This window comes from Amphiprion ocellaris, chromosome 17 (assembly GCF_022539595.1).
Source record: "Amphiprion ocellaris isolate individual 3 ecotype Okinawa chromosome 17, ASM2253959v1, whole genome shotgun sequence".
In the NCBI taxonomy this organism is placed as follows: Eukaryota; Metazoa; Chordata; class Actinopteri; family Pomacentridae; genus Amphiprion; species Amphiprion ocellaris.
Window position 1 is genome coordinate 21262299 of NC_072782.1, and position 21843 is coordinate 21284141.

Consider the following 21843-nt stretch of genomic DNA (forward strand, 5'->3'; position numbering starts at 1 on the left):
TTCATTTAAGGCTGTGTTCATTTGTAGTATATATATATATATATATATATATATATATATATATATATATATATATATATATATATATATATATATATATATAGTATTTGTACTATAAAATAGCCGTTTATTTTTATAGAGCAACTGTTGGGCATCCATAGCCAGAGAGCTGAGCCGCTCGCCGGCTGCTGTATGTCCAGTTCGAGCCGTGAGCCGCTCGCGGGCCGTTACTGGTAGGTTCCCTTTGCCTGCTATCCCATAATGTGTTTATGTTGCATGTGTGTAACAGCTTGTCATTTTAGGCTGTTACCGTGGCTGCCGGTTGCTCCCCGTTCGCTCGTGGTGGACAAATTTTACTGATTGGCGTGGCCGCTCTTTGTCTGGAGCTGTGTGCTGGCTACACTGGGTCACAAACGTAGGATATGCTGCTGCTTTGCCTCTGTGGGTTTGTCTCGCAGACGTGGGTCTGCGTTCCCGACGCTTGCCGGTCGACTTTGTCTTCTTTCAGTCTGTTATCTGTGTAGTGTCTGATGTGTTACTTATCATATGGAATCTGGAATGTGTGGTCTATCACAATGGAATGTGTTCTCCTTTTAGAAGGTACCCTTATAAGGATTCCTATGTCCAAGATATTGATTGACATTGCTCTTAGGGGCTCTTGTGTGTCTAGGAGAAAGATTGACGGGGCCCTCTGCTTGCTATTTTGGTCTTTTAGCTGAAACCATTTGTTGTGACCTCATACTTGACCTTCTTGTCCAAAGCATATAAAATGACCACCAGCCTTTTGTTCAAGGGGAGATTCATATTGGCTGGGGAACTCTCCACAGGCAGACCATGGAGCCTGTTCAGATGCTGTCTTTTTATAATATATGATTTATTTATTTAATTCAATTCAATTTTATTTATATAGCGCCAATTACAGTCAAATTGTCTCGAGAAGCTTTACAGAACCCATATGCCTGACCCCCAGAGCAAGCCAAAAGGCGACAGTGGCAAGGAAAACACCCTTTTAACAGGGAAAAAAACCTCGAGCAGAACCCGGCTCTAATGTGGGGGGACCCATCTGCCTGCTGGCCGGGCGGGTTGAGAGGGACAGAAGAGGTAGAGAGGTAGAGATAGAGGGGTAGAGGTAGAGATAGAGGGATACAGATAGAGGGGTAGAGATAGAGAGGTGGGGGGTGGGACACAAGGACCATAAAACACAGCCACACATCTGAAGCATCCAGCATCCAGCTCTGGGACCAGGGACACTCGGAGAATGGACACAGAAAGAAACAGAGTGAATGTAATGCAATAATGGTATATATAGTAAATACATAGGTAGTTAGAGAAGGGCTCAGTGCATCAAGAGAGGTTCCCCAGCAGCCTAGGCCTATAGCAGCATAACTAGGGGCAAACTAAAGGGACGTCAAGAGGGGAAGTCAGTTGTGCAAATGAAAACACCAGCTCACCCCGTCAGGGTCACCCAGTCAGCCCTAACTATAAGCTTTGTCGAAAAGGAAGGTTTTAAGCCTGGTCTTAAAAATAGAGAGGGTGTCCGCCTCCCGAACCCAAACTGGGAGCTGGTTCCACAGGAGAGGTGCCTGATAACTGAAGGCTCTGCCTCCCATTCTACTTTTAGAGATTCTAGGAACAACAAGTAAGCCTGCAGTCTGAGAGCGAAGAGTTCTGCTAGGGTAATATGGTACTATCAGGTCTTTAAGATATGATGGAGATTGGTTGTTAAGAGCTTTATATGTCAGAAGAAGGATTTTGAATTCTATTCTAGATTTAACAGGGAGCCAATGAAGAGAAACCAATATAGGAGAAATATGATCTCTCTTGCTAACTCCCGTCAGTACTCTGGCTGCAGCGTTTTGGATCAGCTGTAGATGTTTCAGAGAGCTATTGGGACAACCTGATAATAAGGAATTACAGTAGTCAAGCCTAGAAGTAACAAATGCATGGACTAGTTTTTCTGCATCACTCTGAGACAGGATGTTCCTGATTTTCACAATATTTCTCAGGTGGAAAAAGGAAGTCCTACAGATTTGTTTTATGTGCGAGTTAAAGGACATGTCCTGGTCAAAGATAACACCGAGGTTCCTCACAGTAGTACTGGAGGCCAATGTAATGCCATCCAGAGTAACTATATGCTTTGAAAGCAATTCTCTAAGATGTTTGGGGCCAAATACAATGACTTCAGTCTTGTCTGAATTTAGTAGTAAGAAATTATAGGTCATCCAGGTCTTTATGTCCTTAAGACAATCTTGCAGTCTAGCTAGCTGATTAGTTTCATTTGGCTTCATAGATAAATACAATTGAGTGTCGTCAGCATAACAATGGAAATTAATACAGTGCTTCCTAATAATGTTGCCTAAGGGAAGCATGTATAATGTGAACAGTATTGGTCCTAAGACAGAACCCTGAGGAACTCCATGATTAACCCTAGTATGCTCAGAAGAGTCATTGTTGACATGCACAAACTGGAACCTGTCTGATAAGTAGGATTTAAACCAGTCCAGTGCTGTCCCTTTAATGCCAATAGAATGTTCTAGTCGCTGTAATAAAAGTTTGTGGTCGATTGTATCGAATGCTGCACTAAGGTCCAATAAAATAAGTATAGAGACCAGTCCATTATCTGACGCTATGAGAAGGTCATTAGTAACTTTCACCAGAGCTGTTTCTGTGCTATGATGCACTCTGAAGCCTGACTGAAACTCTTCAAACAGGCTATTCCTTTGTAAATGTTCATATAATTGATTTGCAACTGTTCTTTCCAGAATTTTAGAGAGAAATGGGAGGTTGGAAATTGGTCTATAGTTGGCTAAAACATCTGGATCTAGAGTGGGCTTTTTAAGTAAAGGTTTGATTACAGCAACCTTAAAAGCCTGTGGTACATAGCCTGTTACTAGAGAGAGATTAATCAGCTCTAACATTGAGGAATTAATTAAAGGTAAAGCCTCCTTGAACAGTCTAGTTGGGATAGGATCTAAAAGACATGTCGATGGTTTGGATGTAGAAACTATTGAAATTAGTTCAGAGAGATGTATGGGAGTGAAAAATTCTAAATATCCATCTGGTCTTACAGCCAATTCTAAAGTATCTGTACTCGATGATACGTCTGTGACATTTGCAGGAAGGGCCAGATTAATTTTTTCTCTAATCGTAATAATTTTATTTGTAAAGAAGCTCATGAAGTTGTTACTGCTCAAAGCTAAAGGAATACAAGTTTCAACAGAGCTCTGACTCTTTGTCAGCCTGGCTACAGTGCTGAAGAGAAACGTGGGGTTCTTCACTGTAAGAGCTTGTTCCCATTCCAGCTAGGTGCTTCGAAGTTTATACATATCCTTTGCTAGACAGCAACAGTGTGGAACCGTTTTCTTTCATCTTCACGTGAATTTTCGGACTTTTTGGCAGCTTCTTCGTCTAGTCAAGAAACCGCTTTTTAGACAAACACTTCCTGTGCTGCTGGAAAGGTTACAAAATAAAAGCCTGTAGCATTAAAAATACGCCTTGAAAATAAAAGCCTGGAGGGAACAGTTATTTTAACACTAGCAAAACAAAGGCTTGCCAGAATTGATAAACTGATCAACAGACCTTTATAAGAGTACTTTACATGCAATTCAGTGTTAGTACATAACGTGCACATGCATAACACATGCCTATGCTCAGTACAAGGTCATTTTTTATGAAAGATTTCATTCATCGGAAATGATATGTCAACCGAGCAGCCTTGGCGGAGTACTGCACTCTCTGAGTGCTTTTCTTGTTAGGGTTTGTTACTCTTTAGTATTCTTGTTAAACATACTATTTGTTATTCTTTAATATTCTTGCTAATCTTACTACTTGCTTTATTCTTCAATATTCTTGTTAAACATACTACTTGCTTAAAATTAATCTACATATCTCTATATGAGGCTGATGTAAGAATCCGTTTCTAATATTCCTGTTGAACATGCTGCTGTTGTTTTTAACATTCCTGTTGAACATACTGATGGCTCAATACTGATTTACACATTGCTTAAGTGCTAATAAAAAAGGAGTTGTGTTGACCTGTGTCGATAGGAACATTATCCCACACTAGGTGAGTTGGGGTAAATCAAAGGTTAAAGGAGATAGGTCAAGTGAGGGCAAAATGCAGCTGCCTACGCTCGTTACGCACCAACATGTATGGCTGACTCACGTACCAACACGCACGCACACACGCACACACACACACACACACACACACACACACACACACACACACACACACACACACACACACCACGCTCTCTCTCTCACACACACACACACACACACACACACACACATACGCACGCACACACACACACACACACACACACACACACACACACACACACTTAGTGCTGAAGGCCACTCCAGATAATAAGAACATCAAGTGAGAACAAAAGCTACTGTGTTAAGAACTGATAAATAATCATGACTGAACTAGAGATGGCGCATCACTACTAACTGTGACAATCTTATATGAAGGTGGCGGAAGTCAGCAGTTGATGTTGAAGGTACAATACACTTTGTTAATTATAAGAAACACATCAATCACAATAGGGAGGGACTGTCTTGCAGGATCTGGAACCATCTGATTGGAGGGATTGTGTACAAGAGGCTATGGACAGGCCTGTGCACCAACAAGAGAGATCTGAGATAAGCGTGGTTCTTCTCCCTCAGTTTTTGACCAATGAGATTGGAGCACATTTTCATAAATACACTCTGTACACTGTGAGTTTCATCCATTACTAAGAAGATGCCTTCAGATTAACACTTTGTTAACTATAGTCCTCTGAACAGTAATGGTCCTTAATATCAAGCTACTTGAGATGTCAGAATAAACAACTTTAACTGTCTTCTATCTCAAAGAACGAACATGCTCGACAGCCTCCTCTTATACTTTTCCCTTCCATCAGCTGATCCTGTCCTCCTGAGATCTTCCATGAGAATTACAGCTGACAGTAGCTGTTTAGTCATGCTTTGATTGATTTCATTTTCTTTGCAGGTTCAGTCTTTGATCTGATCTCCAACACTTGGCCAGCTGACTGCATTCCTACTAATCTCACTGTTTGTGTAGCGTGTCCATAGAAGTTGTTCTACCCTACCTTTTCTCAGAGATTCAAAATGTTGCTTTACTTATTTTTGATTGTATCTTACTTTTGTTGATTTCTTTACAGTCTGTCATCCTCTTCATGTCTTTGCCTTGTCTTTGGCATTTCCATTATTGTTTTCTGTTTCAGTCTGTGTTTTGCTGCTTGTCTGCCTCGTTTTCCTTTATTTTTACTCCCCTACATGCTGAGATTTTCTGTGTTTCAGTGTGTATATGTTTGTGTTGCATCTAGTAGTCTGTCAGGTCAGATTTAGGATGCGACTGCTTTCATGCCTTTCTGGATGGAACTGCACTCGGAGCAGGATTCTTGTATTTCTGCAGCACTGAATGAATGAATGAATGAATAAATTAATATTTTATTTTTGTATCTGTTTATTTATATTATTTATCCCTGGAGGAATTATTGATGCACATTAATTTACAACAGCCCACACACTCTGGCATGTTCACCACCATCATCCAACATCAGCATCTTACAGTCATAAACCAAGATGTCAAAAATCAGTCAAGACCTCCCATCTGACCTCCTCAGAATCACTTGATTCACTTTGTACAGTCACTTTAGTCAGTGTAATAAAGCCATGGAAAATTTGACTTTCAAACATTTATTCAGAGTTGTAGGCACGTGTTTTCGATTATTTCGGAACCCTCATAACTTCATAAGTACAACAGACACACGAAATATTCAGGTGTCACAATCTTAAGTCAAAACATAGGTAAAAATGGGACCTTTCATTTACTAAAACTTGTTTTGTCCAACCATCTATCCCACATGGTGATAGGACCCAAAATGCACCTTTTAAAGTTTTCTCCTCTAAATTATCAGAAAACAGAGAACACATCCAGGGTACCAATGATTGTTCCTATGATTTTATGGCACAGACATTTAACTGGGGCAGTTTTTCCACTGAAAGATGATTGTTCTGCCCGCAGATAACAGTTCATTTATGATTAAATAATATACAGTTTAAAAAGCAAGTTAAAATGATTTCATCAGTGTTTTATTGTGAAATGTTAAAAAGGATGTGCTTTGCATTATGGGAGAGAGACGCTCACTTGTACACACGCAGAGAGAAGCAGATACATGGTGATAGCGTTCCTCCTGTTACGTTTTTTCCTACACCCGCGAAAGCAATGGCTGTAAGTTTTTTCTTATTGTTTAGTGTTGAGGATTACTATAAAATACTTAATTTGGCTGTTGTTTATTTATAGAGAAGCATTTACTGTGGTTTAGTCCGTTTGATCTCAGAAATGTGTTAAGCTAATGTCCGACTATGTTAGCATGTGAATGAGCACATCAGCGTATCAATGGCGTTGTGATAAGTTACGTAGCATGTTAGCATAGCATTCATTCATTAGTCTGATGTTTAATGGTTGTTGGTAGCACTTTGCTAGCAGTTTGTATCAATGTGACAGCTTTATAACCAAGCTAAAAGTACCCTTTCCTTTTCTCTGTCTGTACATTTGCAGTTTCACTCACAAGTTTTCACCTGTCGTCCATGACACGTTAATAAAGGAGCAAGGCGCTCGCTTCCTGGCTCGTGAAAACCGAGTTTGGCTGGCTGTTTAACTGCGTTGACATACAAGCTGTATATAACACGTAGAGAGAACAGTACAATGATATATGCCAAAATCTTTAAGCTCAAAGTTGGTTGTAGAAAAAAATTATGCTGAACAAAAAGACAGATTTTGGCTTGAAATTGTGACACCTGGAGTGGTCAGCTGCCTGCTGACAATGACATGATTGTGATCCTACTACAAATCGACCGCTGTGGACCACAGATTTTAAAAAAGGTTTCACCTGTTGGAAATGATACAACGACTGAGTCATTACTTTTAGAGCATTACATAGACACGCTCCATAATACATTTGTAATCTTTTAATTCCACACACTTCTCGTCAGTCACTCAGATCTTCTGAACAGAAGTTTTTGACGGTACCAAAAACTCGCTACAAAACTAGAGGTGATTTGGCATTCCAGTTTGTTGCTCCTTGTTTGTGGAATGCTTTACCGCGGTCCTTGCATCTGGCTGATTCAGTCGACTCTTTTAAAAGTCAGCTGAAAACACTACTATTTAGACAAGCTTTCGGCTGACTGAATGGTCGGTGACTGCATTTTAGTATCATGTTGTCATGTGTATTTATGTGTTGTTTTATATTACTGTCATTTTGCATTCTATTGTGAAGCATTTTGTGAATCTTTTCTGTGAAGAGTGCTACAGAAATAAAGTTTACTTACTGAGCAGCCTTGGCCAAATACTGCACTCTCTGAGTGCTTTTCTTGTTGTTTCTACAACAAACAAATAAATTAGTTCAGTGTTGTTTCAAAGCCGTCTTAAATTGTCTCTGAATGTTGTCTTCTATTAAAACTGGACAACAAAGTCTGGACTTTATTGCTATCTCGCAATGATACAGAAATCTTGAACAAATCTGTGGATCCAGACTAAAAGCCGCATCACTGCCAAAATCTAATCACTTGGTCATTGTGTTATTTCTGACCGTCCTTGAACATTTCATCCAAATCCTACAGACAGACAGACAAACCAATGTCGATCGTCACATAACTCTGCCGCATTCCTTGGCAGAGTAAAAATCACAGCATGCTGAGTAAGTTCCTACACATTACCTCCTGGATAAATACAATTCCTGTAACTTTAAAAGCACCTAATAACTAACTTAGGACAGAGACATGGTGTATATTAGTGGAAAAGAGGGAAACCAAATAGAATCTATGGTATAAGTTCCACCTTCCTCTGTGTATCAGTGCTGCATGCACGGCCTCTGCTGTAACCCATGCTGTTAGCTGCTTCTAATATTAATGATCTTCTTGTGTTGCTGCACTCATTATGACTCTCTCTGGATAATAGCACCGGCTAAATGCCTTAAATGCACATTAATGTAATGTATTTCTGGTTCTGTGAATGCCGTTTGGTTCATTAAACTTGTGTGGGTAGCACTCAGTTTCCTCAGAGTGTCTAATATCATCAAGCATGCGGTTAAAAGCTTCTCAGCAGCTGAATTAAACGCAGCAGGAAGGCCTGTGGAAATTGCTATCGTGGCATGAAGTGTTATCCTCCTATTAGCATTTAGGGTGGCAACAGAAGGAATCATTAGGACGTTAAAATGGGCTGTAGGTAGTGGAATGCTGCAGGGCAGTATCTGCCTCCCAGCTGTCAGTGTAAATTTGCAGTAGTCCAGAGAAAAGTTGCTCATCAGACAGAATTCCAGCCTAAAATCTGCAGCGGCGTAGAAAGTAGGAGGTCAGACTTCAAAGAAACTTTTCATAAAAGCTGTGGGCGGAGATTTAGTTTGAATATTTGGAGGCGGCACAGAATGTGGTCTGCCGTCCTCCCCCAGGATATTTGAGCATCAAAAGCTCAATACAGACATGGAATATGTAACATTACCGCTTTATCAATCTGTTATAGTAACAGCATTCTATCATTCAGACATATTGGGAGGTCACATTTTTCCGTTCCTCACAGCGTCATTCACATCCATATTCCATCCGCAGTGATGGAGTGATGGAGAGAGCTCATGTGCACTCATGATATCTGTCATTCACATGAGATTAGACAATACATCAGGTGATGTAGAGAACCATGAAAAAGTATTTTCCCTCTTCTCAAATTCTTATTTTTTTCATATTTTCCTGACTTTAATGTTTAAGATCGTCAAACAAATCTAAATATCAGACAAAGATAACCCAAGTAAATACAAAATGCAGTTTTTAAATGAGGATTTTATTCATTAAGGGAAAAAAAAACTATTCAAAGCTACTTGGCCCTGTGTGAAAAGGTAATTGCCCCCTAAACCTAATAACTGGTCACCACCCTCAGCAGCAACAACTAAAATCAAGAGTTTTCTAAAACTGGTAATGAATCTTTCATATCTCTGTGGAGTTATTTTGGCCCACTCTCCTTTGCAGAATAATTCAGCAACACTGGACAGTTTTCGAACATGAACGGCCTTTTTAAGGTCATACCACAGCATTTCAATCAGATTAAAGTGTGGACTAGGCCACTCCAAAACCTTCATTTTGTTCTTTTTTTAACCATTCAGAAGTCAACTTGCTGGTGTGTTTTGGATCGTTGTCCTGCTGCAGAACCCAAATGTGCTTCAGTTTGAGGCTACGAACTGATAGCCAAACATTCTCCTTCAAGATTTTCTGGTAGAGAGCAGAATTCATGGTTCCATCAATCACAGCAAGTCGTCCAGGTCCTGAAGCAGCAAAGCAGCCCCAGACCATCACACCACCACCACCATGTTTGACTGTTGCTATGATGTTCTTTTTCTGAAATGCTGTGCTACTTTTACACCAGATGTAATGAGACACACACCTTCCAAAAAGTTCAACTTTGGTCTCATCAGTCCATAGATTCTCCCAAACGTCTTTGGGATCATTCAGATGTTTGTTTGCAAAAGTAAGACAAGCCTTTATGTTGTTTTTGGTCAGCAGTGGTTTTGGCCTTGGAACTCTGCCATGGATGCCATTTTTGCCCAGTCTCTTCCTTATTGTTGAATCATGAACACTGACCTTAACTGAGACAAGGGAGGCCTGCAGTTCTTGAGATGTTGTCCTGGGTTCCTTTGTGATCTCCAGGATGAGTCATTGCTGTGCTGTTGGGGTAACCATGGTCAGACGGCCACTCCTGGAAAATTTCACCACTGTTCCATGTTTTCGCCATTTGAGGATAATGGCTCTTACCGTGGTTTGCTGGAGCCCTAAAGCTTTAGAAATGGCTTTTCCCTTTTCAGACTGATAGATGTCAATTACTTTATTTCTCTTCTGTTCCTGAATTTCTTTGCATTGCAGCATTTTGTTGCAGCTTTTTGAGATCTTTTGGCCGACTTCATTTTGTCAGGCAGGTTCTATTTCAATGATTTCTTGATTGAATAGGTCTGGAAGTAATCAGGCTTGGGTGTGGTCAGTGAAATTGAACTGGCTTTCCAAAAAATGTGATCAATTACAGTTAATTCATAATTTAGCAAGAAGGGCAGTTACTTTTTCACATGGGGCCAGGTAGGTTTGGATAGCTTTTTCCCCTTAAAACATTAAATCCTCATTTAAAAACTACATTTTGTGTACATAGCAATGCAGATTAAACATATAATCTTAATTCAAAGCAGTTTAAGTGTTCAAGTAATTAACAGCTCAATTTACTTATAATTCCCTAAACAGTAAAAATTCTTTCTTTGTTTGATAAAAAATTGAACTACTACTTTACTAACAGTAAAATAATATATCCTAACAGCTGTGATGAAGCTCAGGACTCAACAATCATAATAACTATGATTTACCTTCGGCTGATAAACTGGGACTCCATGTGTTACAGCTCACCTGTCTGAGAAGTAAAGTTCACTCTGTGCATGTTTTCTTAACTCACAGTTTTTTTGCTATGATGTTCCCAATCTGAGGAGTGGGACACAAGAGACCACAATCTCAGCATCTTTAAACAAAATTTGAGAAATGGAATTCATACCTTTTCTGTTCAGAATGGGACAAGCATGATCTGTTTGAGTAAGTCAGTGTTACTTCATGTGACAGAAATCGCTGCATTTTCTTGTTATTTCTGACCATTAGATGAACAAAAATGTCCATTACACTTGATTGTAATGTATTTGAATAAAATCAAATTACCAAAACTGATTACGAAACATTTATTTTTACAGTGTGCTGTCAGGATTTTATTCAGGTTATATGATCAGCTAATTCAGACCATTAAGAATTATTGTAGTTTTACCCCGACACTGCAGTTACTACAGCCACCCACTCACATGACCTAACCTGATTAATGCCTGAAGACACCATGAATCCACTTCCTCTTGAATTTACCAGGTCGATTGTTTTAATAGTAATAATAATAAATCAGGTTTTTTCTTCCTAGAAGAATTATATAATTTTAATAGTGAGGTGTTCCCTTTCAACAATAGAAAATCAACAGAAGCGAAATGTTAAGGAGTGAGAAGAAAAATAGCAATGCAATTAGGCCAACTAGGGTAACATAGACCCTGCCTTTACTATATGCAGACCAGTCATGCTTTGTGGTATGTAGTCTCCTCTCAAAAAGGCTGATTCCAAGCCAGGAACCAGGAATAATAATGTCCACATGTAAGCAAATAGAAAAAACATTCATCCATCCATCATCTATACACCGCTTAATCCTTATTGGGGTCACGGGGGGCTGGAGTCTATCCCAGCTGACTTAGGGTAAAGGCAGGGGACACCCTGGACAGGTCACCAGTCCATCGCAGGGCTACACATAGAGACAAACAATCACACTCGCATTCACACCTACGAACAATTTAGAATTACCAATTAACATCAGCATGTTTTTGGACTGTGGGAGAAAGCTGGAGAACCTGGAGAAAACCCACGCATGGAAACTCCATGTAGTAAAGCCGGATACAAACCGAGGATCTTCTAGCTGCAAGGCGAAAGTGCTAACCACCAAGCCACTCTACAGACCCAGAAAAAACATGAGCAGATAAGACATTCATATTCTAGAGGTTCAGTCTGGATGAATACAGAAGATTTAGCAACAAGGTGTAACTTAAGGAAAACCTTGGCTAAAAGTTACTTAAAGCAACTTCACTTTCAGCAAAAACTTTACAGACGTTTTGGTTTACTGTTACACACCATCAAAGTTCTATAGGTGTTTTTATTGAAAAATTAAGGAACATGTGCAGTATTTTCTTATCTGTAGCTGTGATGAGACATTAAAAAAGCAGATAAATGAAAACATCCAGTTACAGTGAAAAAGTTTCCAAATACAAAACAATCTACACTTTGTGGTTAGACCTCTGAAAGAACTGTGAGCAAAACATGAAACCAAAGAATCCTCCAGAACGACTGGATGTTTAAAAAGAATCTTTTGTACTTTTTATTCAAGTTTTACCATTTATTTAGGGAAACTGTTAACATTTGTTTTCTCATAATGAAAATGTACATTTATCAATCTGCATAAAACATCACATGTACAGTACACCAAAATAAATACATCATCTGGTGGGTTGATTGAGTTGCACTTGAAGATCAATCGGTTTGAACTACAGCTACACTATTCACATCGCGACCGCCGCATCTCCAACAATGCAAGAGTTTCATTCAGCTCTTCAGTCCACAGCTGGTCCACAGCTGGGGACTCTGGGGCCGGACTATGACAGTCCATCAATCTAACTACATGTGAGAGGAAAAAGACAACAGTACTGCACCGGCCCTCGAGTCAGAGATTGAAATACCACTTACCTACAGCTAAAAGCCAGAGGTGGACCAGCCAGAGTGAAAAGCCTTGAAGGTGACTGCAGGCAGGAGGGAGTTCAGGGACAGGAGACAAACAAAAAGTAAACATCTGCCTTCACTCAGCTGGAATCCTTAAGGTTTCAGTCCAACACCTGTGTTTACCATGTTGACAGCAAGTGTGGCCGTGGATGTCTGAAAAGCTGGATGCAGCACCACCCTCAGCTGAACCAGAGAACTGCTAATGAACTCCAGACTTGATCTGTTTCATCCTCTGGACACTGACACCAGAGTGGTATAGGATAGATTGGAGGATTTTACTGGTTTCTTTAAAGGTCCCTCACAGCTTTTCTGCACCAGTTCACATTTTGAGAGCTCTGTCAGTGTCTGTTCCAAGGTCCAACTGAAACCAAAGGGATGGAGTGGTTTGCAATGATCCAGCTGAAGAAATCAGCTCAGACGAGTCACTGATTATTTTTTACGTCTCAGTGCAGAACATTCTTTTATCGGAGAGTCTTTCTGGATTTTATTTGAGTTTCAATTCAATTTGATCTGTCTTTTACTCTTTTTTTAATCCTTTTTTTGTGACGCATATTGTTAATTTTCTCAGGTCTTATCTGGCATGTTTTGTATCTCTCTGAGGTTGTCTACATTTAATTTGAACTATTTTGTGACACATTTTAAGTATTTTGTGTGTTATCTTGTGTATTCTTTCATTTTTATGGCTATTTCTGACTCTTTTTGGTCATTTTATATAATTATATCTTATAAAGTTAATTTTGTGTGTTGTATAATTTTGTATCTAAGAACTTTTTCTCCCATTTTTGTCATTTTGTGTCTCATTTAAATTGTGCATATACTACCAGTCAAACATTGGACACACCTTCTCATTCAGTGCTTTTTATTTATTTGTATCATTTTCTACATCGTAGATTAATACTGGAGATTAACCCTTTTTTTTGTTTATGACATAGTTTATGTATTCGTTTATAGTTGTGATGTCTTCAGTATTAATCTACAATGTACAAAATAATTAAATAAAAAACATTGAATGAGAAGGTGTGTCCAAACTTTTGACAGGTTGTGTATCTTTGTGGTCATTTGCATTTAATGTAGGTTGCTTTATGTCTCATCTTGGTCATTTGGGATCTCTTTGTAGCCATTCTGTGTCTCTTTAAGGTAACTATGTTTCACATTAGAGCATTATGTATCTCATTGTGGTTGTTTTGTTGCCATTTTATATTTTTGTGGTTCATTTTCGTCTTTATTGTGTATTATTTTGGTGGTTTTGTATCTATTTTCTGTCACAATTTGGTCATTTTGAATCTGTTTGAAACCTTTCTGTCTCATTTTGAATTTTCATATGTTTCTTTGGTAATTTTTTTTCTAGTTGTCGCCACTTTGTCTCTTTGTGGTCATTTTGTGTCTCCAATGCATCTGATTTGGATTGTTTTGCATTTCTTTCAGGGATATACACTCCCAATCAAAACCTTAAGACCAACTGAAAAATTTTAAGAGTTTGCATGTTGCACTGTTGGATATTAAGAAGGTTCTAAGCAGAGCATCAAAATGCAAAAAGAAGAAATGGGAGCGAGAGAACACCCAAATCTGCACAAAAATTTGGACACCATGTCAGTTCCTGTCTGGTATTCACACTGTCATGACCTCCTGATGGCAAAGGCAAAAAAGTTTTCTGTCTTCAAACGTGGCAGCATTGTTGAGCTGCATAAGCAAGGCTTCTCGCAACGCACCATCGCTGCTGAGGTTGGACACAGCAAGACAGTCATTTTAAATTTCTTAAAAGATCCTGAAGGTTATGGAACAAAAAAGTCAAGTGGTAGACCCAAAAAAAATTCTGAGGGCCCTTGTCTGTCTGGTAATGACTGGGTCTTTCAACAGAACAACGCTGGAGTTCACAATGCCCGCCTGATAAAGGATTTCTTCCAGGAGAATAATGTCACTCTTTTGGACCATCCTGCATGTTCCCCTGATCTAAATCCCATTGAGAACATTTGGGGAAGTTTAGAAAAATGGGCATCAGTTCCAGACAGCGGATGCCCTTCATGAAGCCATCTTCACCACTTGGAGCAAAGTTCCCACCAGCCTCCTGGAAACACTCACATTAAAGCATGCCTAAATCATTTTTAAAGCAATCAACAAGAACAGTGGAGCTGCTCATTAATGAGTCCTTTTTTGACACTTATGTTTCTGTTTTGAGGAGGTTATCAAGTTTTTTGAGCAATGGTCTTAAGTTTTTGATTTGATTTCAGTTTAATTCAATTCAATTCAATTCAATTCAATTTTATTTATATAGCGCCAATTACAGTCAAATTGTCTCGAGACGCTTTACAGAACCCATATGCCTGACCCCCAGAGCAAGCCAAAAGGCGACAGTGGCAAGGAAAACACCCTTTTAACAGGGAAAAAAACCTCGAGCAGAACCCGGCTCTAATGTGGGGGGACCCATCTGCCTGCTGGCCGGGCGGGTTGAGAGGGACAGAAGAGGTAGAGAGGTAGAGATAGAGGGGTAGAGGTAGAGATAGAGGGATACAGATAGAGGGGTAGAGATAGAGAGGTGGGGGGTGGGACACAAGGACCATAAAACACAGCCACACATCTGAAGCATCCAGCATCCAGCTCTGGGACCAGGGACACTCGGAGAATGGACACAGAAAGAAACAGAGTGAATGTAATGCAATAATGGTATATATAGTAAATACATAGGTAGTTAGAGAAGGGCTCAGTGCATCAAGAGAGGTTCCCCAGCAGCCTAGGCCTATAGCAGCATAACTAGGGGCAAACTAAAGGGACGTCAAGAGGGGAAGTCAGTTGTGCAAATGAAAACACCAGCTCACCCCGTCAGGGTCACCCAGTCAGCCCTAACTATAAGCTTTGTCGAAAAGGAAGGTTTTAAGCCTGGTCTTAAAAATAGAGAGGGTGTCCGCCTCCCGAACCCAAACTGGGAGCTGGTTCCACAGGAGAGGTGCCTGATAACTGAAGGCTCTGCCTCCCATTCTACTTTTAGAGATTCTAGGAACAACAAGTAAGCCTGCAGTCTGAGAGCGAAGAGTTCTGCTAGGGTAATATGGTACTATCAGGTCTTTAAGATATGATGGAGATTGGTTGTTAAGAGCTTTATATGTCAGAAGAAGGATTTTGAATTCTATTCTAGATTTAACAGGGAGCCAATGAAGAGAAACCAATATAGGAGAAATATGATCTCTCTTGCTAACTCCCGTCAGTACTCTGGCTGCAGCGTTTTGGATCAGCTGTAGATGTTTCAGAGAGCTATTGGGACAACCTGATAATAAGGAATTACAGTAGTCAAGCCTAGAAGTAACAAATGCATGGACTAGTTTTTCTGCATCACTCTGAGACAGGATGTTCCTGATTTTCACAATATTTCTCAGGTGGAAAAAGGAAGTCCTACAGATTTGTTTTATGTGCGAGTTAAAGGACATGTCCTGGTCAAAGATAACACCGAGGTTCCTCACAGTAGTACTGGAGGCCAATGTAATGCCATCCAGAGTAACTATATGCTTTGAAAGCAATTCTCTAAGATGTTTGGGGCCAAATACAATGACTTCAGTCTTATCTGAATTTAGTAGTAAGAAATTATAGGTCATCCAGGTCTTTATGTCCTTAAGACAATCTTGCAGTCTAGCTAGCTGATTAGTTTCATTTGGCTTCATAGATAAATACAATTGAGTGTCGTCAGCATAACAATGGAAATTAATACAGTGCTTCCTAATAATGTTGCCTAAGGGAAGCATGTATAATGTGAACAGTATTGGTCCTAAGACAGAACCCTGAGGAACTCCATGATTAACCCTAGTATGCTCAGAAGAGTCATTGTTGACATGCACAAACTGGAACCTGTCTGATAAGTAGGATTTAAACCAGTCCAGTGCTGTCCCTTTAATGCCAATAGAATGTTCTAGTCGCTGTAATAAAAGTTTGTGGTCGATTGTATCGAATGCTGCACTAAGGTCCAATAAAATAAGTATAGAGACCAGTCCATTATCTGACGCTATGAGAAGGTCATTAGTAACTTTCACCAGAGCTGTTTCTGTGCTATGATGCACTCTGAAGCCTGACTGAAACTCTTCAAACAGGCTATTCCTTTGTAAATGTTCATATAATTGATTTGCAACTGTTCTTTCCAGAATTTTAGAGAGAAATGGGAGGTTGGAAATTGGTCTATAGTTGGCTAAAACATCTGGATCTAGAGTGGGCTTTTTAAGTAAAGGTTTGATTACAGCAACCTTAAAAGCCTGTGGTACATAACCTGTTACTAGAGAGAGATTAATCAGATCTAACATTGAGGAATTAATTAAAGGTAAAGCCTCCTTGAACAGTCTAGTTGGGATAGGATCTAAAAGACATGTTGATGGTTTGGATGTAGAAACTATTGAAATGAGTTCAGAGAGATGTATGGGGGTGAAAAATTCTAAATATCCATCTGGTCTTACAGCCAATTCTAAAGTATCTGTACTCGATGATACATCTGTGACATTTGCAGGAAGGGCCAGATTAATTTTTTCTCTAATCGTAATAATTTTATTTGTAAAGAAGCTCATGAAGTTGTTACTGCTCAAAGCTAAAGGAATACAAGGTTCAACAGAGCTCTGACTCTTTGTCAGCCTGGCTACAGTGCTGAAGAGAAACCTGGGGTTGTTCTTGTTTTCCTCTATTAAAGATGAATAATATGTTGTCCTGGCATTACGAAGAGCTTTTTTATAAATTACTAGACTTTTTTTCCAAGCTACATAAACTTCCTCTAAATTAGTGGAGTACCACTTCCTTTCCAGCTTTCGGGACGCCTGCTTTAAAGTCCGCAGCTGAGAATTATACCAAGGAGCAGGTCCTCTCTGAGATAGAACTTTCTTTTTTACAGGTGCAACACTATCAAGTGTTGTACGCAGTGAGGCTGCAGCATTATTAACAATATAATCCACTTCTGTGGGGGTAAAATTATAATATTTCCCTTCCATTATATCAGTAAGTGGTGCTGGACTAAATAGAGAGGGTATTATTTCCTTAAATTTAGTCACCGAATTGTGAGACAGACATCTACTGTAATGATATTTATTCTTAACTCCTATACAATCTATTGTTGTAAATTGAAATGTTATCATAAAATGGTCAGAAAGAAGAGGGTTCCGGGGAAATACTGTTAACTGTTTGATTTCTATGCCATAAGTCAGAACGAGGTCAAGGGTATGATTAAAACTATGAGTTGGTTTATTTACATGTTGAGAAAACCCAATTGAGTCTAATATTGAATTAAAAGCAGTCGTAAGGCTGTCACTGTCCACGTCAACATGAATGTTGAAGTCACCCACAATAATGACTTTATCTGAGCTGAGCACTAAATCAGATAAAAAGTCTGAGAATTGAGATAAAAACTCAGAGTAAGGAGCAGGAGGACGATATACAACAACAAATAAAACTGGTTTCTGAGCTTTTAAATCTGGATGAGAGAGACTGAGAGTAAGATTTTCAAATGAACTGTAACTAGGTTTAGGTCTCTGGTTCATTTTTAAGCTAGAGAGGTAAATTGCTGCCACTCCTCCTCCTCGGCCTGTGATTCGAGGAACATGACAGTTAGTATGACTAGTAGGAGTTGATTCATTTAGACTAACATATTCTTCCTGCTGCAACCAGGTTTCAGTCAAACAGAACAAATCAATCTGGTTATCAGTTATCAAATCATTTACTAACAGAGATTTAGACGAGAGAGATCTAATATTTAACAGACCACATTTAATTGTCCTGTTTCTTCGCTCAGTTGAAATAGTGGTATTAATTTTAATTAGATTTTTATGGTTACTATGTCTTTTGTTTAGTTTTGATTTGCTTAATTTATTGAATTTTGGTGGTCGGGGGACAGACACAGTCTCAATAAAGCTAAGTGATTTACTGGAGGGTGACAGCTGAGAGGAAACTGCAGAGAGGTGTGGAAGACTACAACTCTGCATCCTGGTCTGAACTCTGGGTTGTCATGCTTTAGGAGTTCTAATAAAATCAGCCATATTTCTAGAAATGAGAGCTGCACCAGCCAAAGTGGGATGGATGCCGTCTCTCCTAATCAGACCAGGTTTTCCCCAAAAAGAGCTCCAACTGTCTATAAAGCCAACGTCGTTTGCAGTACACCATGTAGACGACCAGCGGCGAAACGATGCCATACGGCTAAACATATCATCGCTTGTCAGATCAGGCAGGGGTCCAGAGAAAACTACGGAGTCCGACATGATTTTGGCAAAGTTACACACCGATGCCACACTAACTTTGGTGACCTCCGATTGGCGTAACCGGGTGTCATTACCGCCGACATGAATAACAATCTTACTGTATTTACGATTATCTTTAGCCAGCAGTTTCAAATTTGCTTCTATGTCGCCCGCTCTGGCTCCTGGGAGGCATTTTACTATGGTCGCTGGTGTCGCTAGCTTCACGTTTCTGACTACGGAGCTGCCAATGATCAGAGTTGGTTTCTCAGCGGGTGTGTCATTGAGTGGGGAAAAACGATTAGAAACGTGAAGCGGTTTGTGGTGTGCCGGGACAGCGGGCTTGAGCTTAGGACTACGTTTCCTACGAACTGTCACCCAGCTACCCTGACTTCCCGGCTGCTCGGGAGCTGCTAGGGTACGGCTAGCAGAAGCTACACTAGCAGCTATATTATCGCGGTCTGCACCGGCTAAGGGAGCCTGGCTAACAGCTAGCGGGGTGTTTTCCATGGTTAACTGCTGTTTTCAATAAATCCATCCATTATCCATTATCTATACACCGCTTAATCCTCACTAGGGTCATGGGGGGGGGGGGGGGGGGGGGGGGGGGGGGCGGGGGGGGGGGGGGGGGGGGCTGGAGCCTATCCCAGCTGACTCAGGCGAAGGCAGGGGACACCCTAGACAGGTCGCCAGTCTGTCGCAGGGCCACATACAAAGACAAACAAGCACTCTCACATTCACACCTACGGGCAGTTTAGAATAATCAATTAACCTCAGCATATTTTGGACTGTGGGAGGAAGCCGGAGTACCCGGAGAGAACCCACGCATGCACAGGGAGAACATGCAAACTCCATGCAGAAAGATCCCGGGAACCAGGGACCTTCTTGCTGCAAGGCGAAAGTGCTAACCACTACGCCACTGTGCAGCCCTGTTTTCAATAAATCATTTATTCAATTTTTTTCTTGCGCCGATTACCTCCTTTTGCATTTTATCAGCTCTACTTAGACCCTTCTTAAGATCCAACAGTGCAAAATGCAATTTCTTGCAAATTTTCAAGCGGTCTTAAGATTTTGATCAGGAGGTATATTAAAATGATGGAAAAAGGCCATGGGCTCCTAAACTTGTGCCCAGTGGACTCATTCTATGTGTAAAGAACTGGTGACCACTAACAATTAAAAAATATAATGCATTTGTTGACAGCAGAAATAAATTTACCTGTAAATATTTTTTAAAAATTAGGCTGGTTTCATAAAAATCTTCAGGATTATTACTTCCAGATTTCTACTAACTACTCACAATCAAGAAAAGAATAAAAAGTGCTTTGATCCACATTTCTCACACTGTGTCCTGTCCCTGACTCCTTCCCCCTCTCCCCTCCTTAACTTCTGTTTGTCCTGTGGCACTCAACATCTCCTCTTTTCCCACCATGTTGGATGATCTCAGATGATCGTTGAGTCTTTTCCCTCCGTCCTCCATCTCCCATCATCTCCCAGCCACGCCGGACCATCACTGACTACCTGCCTCAGTCCTCTTTGCACCACATTTCCTCTCCTGTTTCTCACCTTCTCTGCACAAGCTGTCACATCAAAGGAGAAGAGAACAGGATTGATCGCTGGTTCTCATGTCAGAAAGGGCTGGACATCATTATTTGTATTTACATCGCCTCTTCCTGGGCGGAGAAGGGAGGGAGGGGAGGATGAAGATTAAGGATGGGTTGGTCGGTCTCGGTTCACAAATGTCTTTTAGAGAGGCTTCTCATATCGATACTTCATATTCGCGAGTGTCCTGCTGGGAGTGAAAAAGAAAAGGGAAGAGTCAGAGACAGTGTGAGCTGTAAAGAGTGGACAGTTAGTTAAATGTAGTGTTTCGGCTGAGTGGACACTCACTCCTCCTGTCTCATAGAGTGGGTTGTCAAACTCTGTCTCCACAGTGATCTGTCGGTAAGGGTGGGGGTAGATGAGAGGCAGCCTTAAGTTGGAGTGATATCTGCACCTGATGGACACAGTGAGTGAAACGTTAAGACATTTTAGAGATCCAAGATTCAGAAGCAATTTCCATCTCACTGCAGCAGGAAAGAAAAGGGTTTTCATCTGTTTCCCAAGGTCTGATTGCATGTCAAAGACAATGTTATAATTTCCAAGGGAGCTTCTTATGCCAGATATTCCTCAGACAAAACTACAATCAAATAAATTTATGATGCATTATTAAAAATCCAAATATATAAACTCACATAAAACTAGAATAGAAAAGTAAGAAATAATACTGGTAGTAATAGTGAAGTAGGAAAGCAATATTGCACATGATTATTAAATACTGCAGATAATAAGGTGCAGGATTTTATATTGCAGTGAAAAATGAGCCCACAGTGAGGAAAAATGTGCCAGGTGCATAAAACAACAACAAAACAAACAACAACAGAAACACCCACAAGCTGCTTGGTTAAGCTTTCGATCTTTGGGTTCCAGTACATTAAGGTTACAAAGCAACTTCTTGTAGGTTTTCAGGATAACAGCTAAGAACAAATCTTTAGCTTTATTCTTTGATAAGGGTAGTTTACTTTTGTGGAAAAAGCCAATTTCTATTTACAAGTTGTCCCTTTAAACTGGTATACTAGTTTTGGCAAAAGTGCGCAAGTTAGGCTCGCCGCTCTTTTATTATTGTCTTCAAATTTTTCTGCCAAACTCAACTGTCATTTACAAGTAGGTTTATACAGTAAGAACAGCAGCAAGCCTAATGACAAAAATCATGGTTTTACATTTTATGCTGGATAAAGCAAATACTTAAGATGGAAAAATTGGAAACTTCTAGATCACCTTCCTTAAAATTAAACTGCAGCGATGCAAATTGTTTATTTTGATAGTAAAATGATTTAATGCATCCAACTTAAACCACTGACATTACATTGCTTAGCTTAACTTAGATAAACTTAAATTAGTTGTGTTACTAATTGAAATTTTTAAAAATGTAATAATAAATTGAAGTTTGTCATGGAAGTCTCCTCATACAGTGCCTTGAAAAAGTATTTTCCCCCTTCTTGAATTCTTATTTTTTTAATATTTCCCTTTCTTAAATGTTTAAGACCATCAAACTAATTTAAATACTTGACAAAGCTAACCAAAGTAACACACAACACAAAATGCAGTTTTTAAATGAGGATTTAATGTTTTAAGGGAAAAAACCTATCCAAACCTACCCGGCCCTTTGTGAAAAAGTAATTGCCCCAGTTGTTAAATCATGAATTAACTGTGGTTGATCACATTTTTTGGA

General features: G+C 39.9%; 1 protein-coding gene across 4 annotated transcripts in view; it reads right to left on the reverse strand.

The window, feature by feature from the left end:
- Nucleotides 1-19190: 19190 nt before the first annotated feature.
- LOC111566118 (seizure 6-like protein) overlaps nucleotides 19191-21843 on the reverse strand; it is a 115422-nt gene continuing 112769 nt past the window's right edge. For 2 of the 4 annotated variants that reach the window (XM_023266534.3, XM_023266531.3), the window contains 2 exons: nucleotides 20463-20568; nucleotides 19191-20361 (listed from right to left, as the gene is read on the reverse strand). In XM_023266534.3, coding sequence (XP_023122302.1) covers nucleotides 20332-20361; nucleotides 20463-20568 — 136 coding nt within the window. In that variant the 3' untranslated portion in view covers nucleotides 19191-20331. Of the gene's footprint in view, nucleotides 20365-20462; nucleotides 20569-21843 lie in introns of all 4 variants that reach the window. The other 2 variants (XM_023266533.3, XM_023266530.3) reach the window with 1 other exon arrangement.